Genomic DNA, 12,535 nt, shown 5'->3' on the forward strand with positions numbered 1-12,535 from the left:
CATGTAAAGCATGCAATGCAAATACAACTGCATATATAAAAAAGCACTCCAAGGTTGCTCTGTGAACAGATCTTTTGAGAGTGTTAAGATGGGCATACTGTGGCATGTGGTTAGCCAATGAAAGTTAAAAATTCCAATAGGGTAAGAGCAACCAGCGGCCAATCAGCCAATAACCCACCCCACCAATCCCCAAGGCAACAGCAGCCAGTGAAGCTACTTAGTTGAATTAGAATTCTGTTTTGATGTTTTATCACAATTGCAATATACTTGATGGGAGTGAACAGCCACACTTGTGCAATTCTGGTGGTTTTCTAGAGCCAAATCTTTAAGTGAAATAAATCAACACGTCAACAAATTCTTTCACGCACAAAAAGACAAGCAAAGACATGCAAAACACAAAAATGGTCTTTGGTTCTGTTAGTCATACGATCAGGACACATACAAATGTAGAATTTCTTCAGAAAACATTCTCTTTTTCAAGACTGTTGTATTTAAAATAAATTCAAAGTGAAAGAACCAATGTTTTCATAATTCAAAGACATGACTGCATATTAAAAGAAAACCTGCGTGGGCAGCGTATGCATTTTAGCCAATAAAAACACCCATGAAAGCCTTTATCATGTCAGAGGAAGCAGCACAAAGTCCAACTCGGCGTATCCACATCACACTGAGAGGCAATCACAATAGGGAAAGAGGACAAACCAGACAACACAAAGAGGAAACAACGTCTCAATAAGATGTTTAAACATGGGCTATTAATAATTCAACGGGTCTGATCAAGCGGTTGAGCAAGTCATGTCAAGCGGAACAAGCAGGTAGCAACAAGCTGCTAGCGAGGCCGTCATGTAGCACAGCTTACACAGCGGATAGGGAAGACAGGCAGACTCATCCCTCTTTATCATACTCATCTATATGCCCCGCACAGAAAAACGTGAGAAAAACAAAAAATGAAAACCGAAGTAGAAGGGATACAGCAATGAAGGAACTCTAATGAAGGAAGGCCACTCAAAATGGGTAGGTAGGTTTGTTTTCCTGAAACAGATACCCACAGAGATTACTGTAGAGACCCCAAACTCATAACTGCCTGTAGTGCTCCAATTCCCATCTATGGCCTTGCTCTTCCACCCCTTGTACAGCATGAACTGTTCCTCAGGACCACTGTACTGGATTTCATGTTCAGGCCTTCTCTTCACAGATTGGGTGCTAGTGAACTGTAAATTTCAATTATGTTTTGAGCGAAAAAGGCAGTACTTTTTACCAGACTCATCATCACCTGGTGACAGTCATAATTTGACTTGCGCATGGCTTGGTCGCGCATCTGTACACAAGTCACATTCAGAAATATTTAATTGTTCTAACCCAAGATCCTGAAAAGGAGATCAGCCTGTTCGAGCCGTACGTGCAAAAGCAATTCCTTTTCAAGTCAATCCCACCCTCTTTCAAGCGGAAAATTAAAAGGCGGTGATTATGGGACAGGATGTTCTCAAAATTAAAGTTACTCAAATGGGCATGAGCCGATTTGATTTCTATTGAGAATCCTCCACTGAAATAAAACAAAAACCCATGCATAAAATGGAAAATGCATCTTCAGAGGTTGAGGGCAGTGGTAATTTGCATGTTGGGACCTGCAGTTTACTACAAAATTATTTTTGTGATGGTACCAAGTGTCAGGCCATTTACAAGATCCATCAATTGTGGTCGATGCATCCTTTGCAATTTATTTGATGCACTGTGACAAATAATCAACCGTGGGCAGCACCATGGCGTTTTCTGGAGATCTTTACATCTAAAACGGTTTAATAAATGTCCAATAAAAAGGGTAGACTAATTGGTGACTCTTCCGACGAGTCACCAATTGAACAAATAAAACAAATAGTCATTAACAAGCACACACTCAAATTTCAAAGGGAACAAGACACTATGGCTCGGTTACAATACTTCCACTAAATTGAAGTTGATGAGTTGAACTTTGACAGTGGAGTGGGTGTCTGCTCATTACTTACAGGAAGGTTTACTGGATATGGTTATCAGCAGAAGGAGAAACACAAAGTGTACTGAAAACATTTCAGGTTATTACTGCATTGTTAGCAGTGGGGTGTAAGTACACCAATGTTACAACTAAATAATAACAAAGACATCTTTTGCTTTAAATAAACAATTCCTTCCTTTTCCAAATAATCAAAGGACGGTAAATGCATCTGAAAAATCATGTCTTTTGTGGTACAAAACAGAAATATTTATTTCCTCCATATCAGTAATGTTGAAAAAAACTGCCCCTCAAAAGCCCACTCATATAAATTCATCATACGTTAACAGATGTGCAATTAAACCTAGAAAATATTAATTACACTCCTTAAATTTCAATTATTTCCTGAACAAAACCTACTCATGTGCACAATTAAATTTTAATGAGTCCCCATTACTCCTTTTCATAAAGGCTCATTTCATAAATTATGGCTAAGTGCATATTTTGGGGGAAGTGGTCTGGGGGTAGGGGAGAGGCGGTTGGGGTCATCTTCTCCACTGGACTTTCCCCAACACATCAGTGCCGAACGTCAGAGGAATGTTATTGTGTAAACATGAACCAATCAACTCGGTAAAGAACAGAAAGCTCTGCCTCAGTGACCCACTTCATTCACAGGAGCCAGAGTCCAGATGACAGGAACAAAGCCCGATTCACAGCAAAGCCAGGGCCTCTGAGCTAGGCCAGCCGGGCCGGTGTCTCAAACTCGATTAGCAGACACGAGAGGAGCATTCTGGGATTTTGGGTCATTCAAGAGTCATTCCCAGAGGAACAAACAAACAGCTTCTTCAGTAACCCAATGTTCATCAATCATACTACCACCATTGCAAAAACAATCTGCATGCAGTTAGTTTGCTGTCTATAATGCTACCGTACATTTAGGGATCATGGAGAAACTTTCCTTTTTTCTTTTTTTGCTTTGCTTCTCCCATTATAAAATACATATTTGAACCTCAATAAATTCAATTTATTTCAATGGAGACCCAACATGCTCCCACCAAAAACATTTAGCATTACTCAAAGATGAGCTCATCACGCAACCTGTAATCAAAGTGACCTTCTCCCTACTCCTTAATACGCAGGAAAGAGTCTAGTCCCATTCACTGAGGACCGAATCTGAAACCGTGAAATTCTTTTCAAGCAGAACCAGATGTCCGTACCATTGGCTAATGCTACAAATCCTACTTTGCACATTCAACACCGGAGAAAAAAAAAATGGATTACAAAAAAAAACAAGGGGGGAGGGATGACACTAAGAACATTACGTAAGCACACAACCACTGTGTCCTCGTTCATCATGCTGGACACAAACACTATTCATTTATTTAAATGAAAAAAAAGCCACTGAAACAAAAGGAATTATTTTGTTGTATTATTAGTCTTGTAAACCATTTTCTGATACCAGTTCAGTTCACCTTCTTCAACATTCAACAGCTGGGCATACAGACTGTATCTGCTCAATAGAAAAATGTCCATATGTTAGAGCTTGCTCTTACCTCCAAAAATGAAATGCGTGCAGCGGGCTACATGGACTGCAAGGGCTTGTGGGAGTTGGACTCAAGCTTCTCGGTGTGAGGCTGCAAGTTAAATTGAATTTCATAAACAGTGGCTCTTCAGCATGACCGTTACAATGACCAGTAGAAAGGCTGACAGGCAGAGGGAGGATAAGCCTCCAACAGCACAGTACTCTCATTCGCTCAGCTACTCACGCAGACTGCAATCATGTCTGACATTAAATAACACCATAAAAATGTATATTCACGTTTTCTTAACATTGGAGATATTTTTTTGATGTGTGGGATTCTGATAGACGGTGCTTGTTGAGGCAATGTAATTAGATTCCCCCAGGGTTTTAAGCATTACCCCTTGGTAATGAGCTAACCTTGCAGGAGGGACATACTTAGGGCAATGGAGAGCTTACAAATTATCTCCACAGACGGAGTTTGAAGATCAATACCAGGACCCCTTCTCTGTCATGAGAGCGCACACAGAGGCATTGCATAGCTTGCACTATTTACAAATTGCACTTGAGATAAGATTTCAAGGTTTGTGCAAGGGGTTAAGCCCAACTGTACTGCACCACCTTCCGAAACAAAAAAAACCTCATTTGAATTAGGAGCTCCCAAGGGAAAAGGACGTGTTCAGCTGATTTTGTTTTATGTTCTATAAAAACAATAAGCTTAGGAAACAATTACTGCTCTGTGGAGAATGTGAAATACATCTTTATACAATTTAGATATATGGCACACATTCATTGACAATGATTTGGTAAAGCGCCATCTATAATTCACAGAATGACCCTAAACGTCCTCTACGGCAGCACGCAGCATCAGAATCCCATAATTGCATTTCGCCGTCTGCTGTATTGGTAGTGAGCTCACGTGTTGTATAAATGCTCAGTGATAGCAACATAAATGTGCGTCGTGCTCAAATAGGCATGCAAGGTTCAGACTCCTTGGCAGGACTAGCACTGATGCAGTGTCCACATGCTACACAAATGTAAACATGCGCCATCATGGCCAGTGGACACGACCAACAGCTTCCGCGCAGGATTTTAGCATGTGCTGCGCCAGTATTTTGGTGTAAAAGGGGATAGCAAATGCAAATGTGGACAATGGAAAATTGTCTGGCTTCTCCCTCAGACATTTCTTCTATTGTGGTAACCTAGTTCACGCTATTCACTGACAACAGAAGGCCTTTTGTGAAGGTACTTCAGAGACAGCTCATTGATCGTAGCTAGCTAAACGAATCAGTTTAACACTGTGCTGTCAAGACGATTATGCAGTGTGCCTGCGTGTCACTGCAAGAAAACATGGGTCAGTGTCGTGCAGCTGCAGCAGTCCCCCGGCTTAGGGCTGGAAGAGACACACACTCATACGCACATACACACACACACACACATGCAGGCAGGCACGCACACACACACACACACACACACACACACACGCACATACGCACATACGCACACAGGCTTGAGACGCTGCTGGCTAACTAGCAAGCTAGCTGCAGTGTATGTTAAATAGCACTTCCTGCAGATGCTGCTGCTGCCGATATGCTCACACAGTCAGCGGTAATGCTGCGCACAGACGCAAAGGAAAACCAAAACAAAGGCACAGGAAACGAATACGGACCTCTAGCAGAGCTGTCACTATCAGTACGACAGAGAGGAAATAGAAAAAAAATACTCACTCCAATGTCAGCCCAGGAATTCTCAGTCTTTCCCGCTGTGCTTTCATGGCTGCACTGCACTGGCTCGCTCTATTGTGAACATGATATATTCATACCGCCAGCATCCCCATTGCACTGACAAAGAGCCTAAACGAACTACTATAAAGGAATGGACTAACAATCTCTCAGGGGGGAGGGGTGAGGGGGACAGGTGGGGGGAGTGCAGTTTTTGGTCCTTCCACTTCCAGCCCGTGTTTGTCAGATAAGAATGTCAGCTGCCTGTGGAGGGCAGGAAGGCTGAACGATGCAAACTCCCCCCTCCCTCCCATATGCACCTCTCACGCTCACCCCCTCCCTCTCCCCTCTCTTCTCCTCTCTTCTCTCTTCCCCTCCCCTCTCCGCGGACGGTGACTCGGTGCGTCAACACAGCCTGGCTCCGAGCAGCACTCAAAAGCCTTCTCGGTAAACGCTCGTCTGAAAAAATTGATATGTTTGCCACGTACGTCGGGATACCCCCCGGTCACGATGTGCACGCCGGCGCTCGCAGACCAAAGACCTCGCCGTCCTCAGGGGCCAGCGGCAGAATAGCTGATTCAGGATCCTGCTGCTCGTCCTCCTTTCTCCCTATCCACCTCAAACACGGCCCCCGTCTCTGCACCACTGTTGCTGCTCAGTTGGTTCCTTCCAAGAAATACCCTAACCATTTCCATAGGCACTTTTATGGTCTGGTGTGCTTTCAGAAAAAAAAAAAGCTTCATTTAAAAAATTGCAAAATCGCATATATATATATATATATATATATATATATGGAGGCTCCACAAAATAAAAAATACATTTTTAAAAACTCCTTATGTGAATTAAATGTCATCAATCAAATTAATAAACGAATACAAATATAAACACGCAAGAGAAAGGGGGGTCACATTGTAAAATAAATTGTGGCAGTAACAGTGACATCTATTGGCCAAAAATGGAAATACTGTAAAATACCTTGCTACCAAGGAGCTGGTCATCCAGTGTACATGTGTATCAAGGCATATGTAAAAGTTCAGTGGTCATTTTAATTATGAAAAGTAACATAAGGGGAGGCAGCAGTGCTTCACCCCAATCATTGTTTCCAAAAATAACAAGTCATGCGAAGAAGTATAGTGAAATTAACAGCATTGTCAACCAAATCGAGAAATCAGTAATAGCGAAGCGAGTTTTGAATGCAACGGAGATAACAAGCAGTAACCCCCGGGTTAAATTTTTCTAATTTGTACTATTTCATTAAACATTTTTTGTCTCGTGTACCGAAATACATTTTTAGATCAATACATTTTTTTTATTTAGTAAGTTCAATGTAGCAAAATGTGAAAATGGCAAGCACGCTAACCTTAGCTAAACTGTATTTTTAAGTTAGTAGCTAACGTTTGCTACCTGGCTAGCTAGCATTGGCGCATTTTCGTTTAGGGATGCCAGCCTTGTTTTTCTCAATATAGATTGCTAATTTTAGATTCACAACTGTGTCACTCGAGGAGGACCCAAACAGCAAAGTTTTTTCTGGAGAAGTTTCATGTCTATCATATAAACAAATGAAATCGTTAAGTATTAGTCACTACTAAACATGTGAAACTAGAAGAAATGTTAAAAAAATAACAAGATACTTTAACTGAATAGGCTAAGTTAAGCCATATTCAGTTAGCTTTTAGTGTTACATGGTGGTGTGGAGTACAGAGCCAAATCAAGAAAAAAAGATGATGTCATCCCAAACATTACTGAGCTCGTATATATAGTACTCAACACGTGGGGAGTATCCTGGGAAAGAGTTCTAGATGAATGATGTTTTATCCCAGTGGGGACATTTTACTTGCGGCATCAAAAATATACTACGACACAGAATTCTCAAAAAATAAAAAAACAATATATTGTCTGTTATTTTTTGAGAGAAAAAAAAAACACAAAATAAGGGATAATTATCGCTCAGATTATGGACAAATAGGAAAATGGAGAAACAATGACCATGATCAAAGCACAGCAAATACAATAATGACAGCAATTTGAGCTAATGTTTAAATGAACCAAACTGGGTTCAGGAGTCGAGGAATGAACATTGCCCGGTGGTGCTAAACGACATGCGGCAGTGTTGACATTCTTCTGCAGCGGGCTAAGGTTGGCTTTCTCCTTATGCAGTGTTTCCCTTAGTCATTCTCAGCTACAGCAGAAGCATTCTGTGCCAAAACAGCATGACTCCACAAGGCAAGAACAACCGGATCTCCTCAGGTTCTCCCAGCATCTCTGATCCCTAGGCCATGAGACTAGGTACGTATTTTATATTCTTAATTATGAAAGATGCAGAGAGCAGTGTTTGGAATTTCAAGCACCATAAGAGCAGTGAATTATTTCAGTCCTTTCGGTTACTACAACACAAATCAATCACCATTATTCGCCCACTAGACTGCTGTTAAATAGATATAATAGGCAGTCACTAATAAAGGTAATTAACAGTTGTCTCACAACTTAATGTTAATCTTAATGTCAGAAAACCTGCAAGCTAATACTTTGTTGTAATTTAGATAGGCAACTCTATTAGCATGCTAACAACAGGTAAATTAACAGTAGATATGGCTTCATATGCATCATACATAATCCAATTTAATTACTCAAATACGAATGAAATGGCACCAAGACATTCAGCTGGCCTTCCTACAGGTGCGTCATAAGGCAGCCACTAACTTAAGCAAGCAGAATATTTTGTACTTCAAAACACAGAACCTGTCATAATACATAAAAACAATAACTTGTGGTTAGATAAAGTAATAAACAGCAACTCCTCCTAGCTTTTTATTTTAGCAGAGGGTAGGCCTACTTCAGCTTCGTTCTTAAATCATCATAAAACAAAGTACATTTCAAAAGTCTGTCTCTTATTCCTCATTCCATTCATGGTGCTTAAATGATGCTTCGGTGATGCAGAGTTCAGAAGAGGACACCATTCTTATTTGTGTCACTTTGTTTTAACCTTTTATGCAGGCTATTCAAAAAAGCAAAATGGACTACAAATGCAAATACACAACTCATAGTAGTATATATGGATGGATGTGAAGCCTCTACTGAACTGCAGCTGCCAGAGAAGTCAAAGCACCAGTGACAGTTGTGACACCAAGAGTTTGTTCAGTTACAACAGTGGTTCTCCAAAACAACATGGCTTCCATAGATATGGTTGCATAGCACTGGTAACACAAGAACCTGCATACAAAAGACACTAAACATTATTATCACAATTAGCTTCTGGTAGGCTCATCATGTTAATCCGGACCGTGCCAGAGCCAGTGCCAAAAGCAGTTTGAGGAATCACCCAGGAATGAGAGGATTTCTATTGTGGCTGGGATTGCTGTGTCTCATCACACAGAGAGGGTCCAAAATTTACAAACAGAAAAGAAACAAGGAGGAAGAGCATAAGATCCACACTAAGATATAAAACGTACATCTTAAGACACTGAAGGCAGCCGAGTTGTCTACTTCTTAGAAGAGTCATTATAAAATGGCTATAGTAGTTACAAAAACACAAGGTACTGTAGTTATGTGCAGTTACTGCTAGCAGGCTAATTAGATAAAACCTTTATAGAAACCATCTGTTCCCTGCTTACAAATGGAAACTGACATTGGGCAATGCTTCTTCCAAACTGAAGGTCTTTGAAATAAAAGTTTCTTTCTGAATGAGGTTTAGAAGCCATATAATGAGTGACTCAAAGGCAAACAAAAAAGATGGTGACTGTTATTTGTGTTGCACAAGGTTTGTAAAAATAAAGGCATAAACTGTTTAGTAAGAAAAACAGAAGGTTCCCAGATGCCGCAATTACAGACAGTACAGCTACAGTACACTAAGCCTGAAAGTAAACCAGTGCAGTTGCAGGGAACCGTAACTGGAGCTGTAGGAAAAAGCCCAGTTTAGCCAGCAACTCCAGCAGATCTAGGCCAACTGCTTTGATTGGGCCTGCCTCTTTTCCACTATCCCGTGTCAGACCACCTGGTCCCTTTCAGGGCATCAGTTGCACACTATGTTTAACCAGGTGGTTTTGGTTGGTAAATCAGGTTGAATGCAGGTTACATCAACATTAAAATTAAGCCACCAGCACTATGTATGTGTGTGTGTGTGTGTGTCTGCGTGTGGAGGGGAGGTTGGGGTTGGCATATGCAGAGGGTCGTGTGGTGCAGGAGTTTATTACTGGCAATACATATTTCAACACTGGAACAGTTTAAAGATTCTTTTTTAACAAAAAAATGCGTGCCCAGTTAATTTTGCCAAAAGCAGTCAACCTCACAGAGTTCACCAGGTTGAAAGCAGCCAATCATGCAACAAGAGTGTTTCATAATGAAAGCAATCCCTGTAAACAACATTTACTTGAACTATGATACTTAAAACAAAATAGTGACAGAAGTCTCTAACCCTATTAATAGCTAAGTGACATGATCTGAAGTTGGCTTGTCCCTTTGGAGACAGTGTATGTAATGCATTTAGGCCTTTGGAATGCCCCATGCCTAACACCCACCACACATATCTATTTTACTGTTTGTGTTGCAACTTGCCAATGTCAAGCTGGATATAAACAGTTATCATACGTCATATATACAAATTATAATTTATTACACCATATTGGTCTCACCTTCCTGCAAAGTACTATAGCAAATGTTTTTTCTGTTCTTACCTAAACAATACAAAGGTATTATGGGACATTCATAAATGCATAAGTACCACTACAAACAAGAGCACATGCAAGAAAAATCTGTGGCCATGCCTCATATATATATATATATATATATATATATGTGTGTGTTTTATAGAAGCCCAGATCTATTAGGAAAGACAAAAGGTAATTACTAGACTTCAGAAGCCAATAGTGCTTTGATGCTTGGACAGTCACCAACAGATATGCTGGCTCGGGATGGATTATACACAGATATCCTGCATGCAGAATTTTCATATTTGATTATGGAAAAAAATCGTATTCTCAGTGCTGTTTGATATCATCTCAATTATGTTTGTGTCCAACAAAAGAAGGTTGTGGCTTCTGAGCCAAGGTACAAGCCTTTTTTCTGACCTTTGTATAAGGACAAACATGTGGAAGTAATTCAAGAGTCCTGCCCTATATTACAAATCTCATCCCACACCCCCTCCAAAAACATTATCCAAGTCCAAGATAAAAGCAAATCTATGCCTGTGAAACACTGCCTAACCTTCAAATTTTCAAAAAAGCTCTTATATAAGAACCAAAATTCATAAAAACTGTAAAACTGAGTTGGCCTAAATAGAAAGGATTTTCAAAAATAATTTGGTAACATTGTGAAGCTTCTTTCAAAACCAGTTATGCCTGGATATGCAGATAATGGACACACATCCATACCCACCCACCCCCAACACACACAAGCAAACACGCATATTCAGCCATGGAGCCACCCCATAAACATTTCTGTGGTACTGTAAAGGAGGAGGATTATAATTTCATAGCATGATATGTATATGCATCTATTGTTCCAGAAAATATTGCATTCGGACACAAAATGTAAAGGTCACATCATTGGCCCATATATATATATATATATATATATATAACGATCTGCCGAGCCCCGTTGCACAATCTGTGCTTCCGCTTTGTACTCTGCAATTGGATCAGCTCTCCGTTGCCTGAGGCAGAGTGCAGGCAATTGAATTAGTGCATGACTCACCTGTGAGCACCGTTGGGCAAGGCGGCCCAGGGAAAGCGACTAATAGCATTAAGAGAAGCAAGGTGGCGTGGCTGCCTTCAGGCATGTTCCTCCAGCCAGCCTGAGAAGGAGACGTTGCACAGATGTGCTACAGTCTGACCATTGGGGCAATGGCTGCTCTGTCTGACCGCATAATCACATTGACTTTTTCCAACCGGTTCACACCAAAGTTACTCCATGTAAGCAGACAGGCATCAAAAATCAATCCTAGCCATACCCACATTAATCATGTCATCCCAGTGTCTGTCATATTGGACAGGCCATAAATCATAAACAAAAAGGTCTGAGACCAACAAGATTCATTTACTAACAATCTCATCCCCAATTAAGTTTTCTCCCTTGGGGATACACATTCATAAAATAGAGATATATCAAATACAATAAAGAATATTAAAAAGGCTAGAAAACTAGGCACTCACACAATATAAGGTACCACAATAGTCCACCTATATATGAAACTATTAATCAACTTGCCCTCCAGTCAACACATTGTCACATTCTATTTTGCTATTATTGCCCCTCCTAAGAATAGGTCCTGTTGGCCTATATTCTACACATATCATTCAGAACATGGTTTGGAGTTTTAAAAATTAAAGCCCGCTTAAAATGCATGGTATAAGCAACCCCTTCGATATAGCAGGGATGCTGATCTGTCATTGGAAACAGCTGTCACAGACAAAGGCAAAGAGCAGAGTATCAAAACACGGGCATTCTGCTCTTTTTCATTCACCTGTGAGGTGGCTAGTTTAGCCACCAAGCTCCTGCGTGCTCAAGCGATGGTACAGACGGTCTCACATTCCAGGAGGAAGAAGGTGATGCACAACAAGCAATGCACATTTGACCCCCGACCCCTCCTCCCTTTCGTTTCCCTACCTGTTTTAAAGGAGCAATGAAGGCGATAAATGAATCAGACCCAATTCGATTCTTTCTCCTTTTCAAGCACTGGGAATTAAATTTGTGCCACTTTTCTGAACTGAATGGGCACGGGGAAAGTACTTTCCTGCTCAAATGATCAGCAAGGGTGTTTGTGTTCACACAAGAGGACCGAAAATGTTTTCCGTCTCTACCCGCTTCACAGAAAAAAAATAAAAAATTGTCTAACATAGCTAGCACTGGTAGCAATTAACAGAGGGATAATTTTCCTTTAGAACCTACCTGCATTGGCAGAGTGCTGTAGTTTTTAAGCCATTTCCTCCAGCTTTAAATAACTGCAGATCTCAAATGTTGTATCAGCAGGTTCACACACAGTGATTTCCCCTGCCCAGCTTTCATTAATGACAAACATACTCATCAAAGAATAGTTTTTATTAATTAGCACTGACCACAACATGATGAAAATTATTCAAAATAGCAATGACCCCCACAAAAATATTTAGATAATTCATGAATAAAATATGGCAAACCTAAAATAATGTACCATATCTTGGTAATAAAGACTAAAAATTAATGCCAGTTTGCAACATACTAACCCCATGTGGCATGTGTCTTAACTACCTTAGTTATGCTAAAGCTAAGTTCAGTGCTACATTTACATGAATGGTTGTCAAGGTTATTATTGTAAACTAAAACTGAAACTAAAACAATTACCCATGACAAAAAAGC

At 40.5% G+C, this 12,535-nt stretch overlaps 1 protein-coding gene across 10 annotated transcripts in view; it reads right to left on the reverse strand.

The window, feature by feature from the left end:
* Positions 1 to 12,535, reverse strand: part of mast4 (microtubule associated serine/threonine kinase family member 4) — a 149,144-nt gene that overhangs the window by 58,551 nt on the left and 78,058 nt on the right. For 6 of the 10 annotated variants that reach the window (XM_035390065.1, XM_035390063.1, XM_035390068.1 and 3 more), the window contains one exon: positions 3,520 to 3,600. The exons of 3 other annotated variants lie outside the window; for them this stretch is intronic. In XM_035390065.1, coding sequence (XP_035245956.1) covers positions 3,520 to 3,600 — 81 coding nt within the window. Of the gene's footprint in view, positions 1 to 3,519; positions 3,601 to 5,212; positions 5,400 to 12,535 lie in introns of those variants that run through there. One more of the 10 variants, XM_035390070.1, reaches the window with a different exon arrangement.

Source organism: Anguilla anguilla, chromosome 14, assembly GCF_013347855.1.
Source record: "Anguilla anguilla isolate fAngAng1 chromosome 14, fAngAng1.pri, whole genome shotgun sequence".
Classification (NCBI taxonomy): Eukaryota; Metazoa; Chordata; class Actinopteri; order Anguilliformes; family Anguillidae; genus Anguilla; species Anguilla anguilla.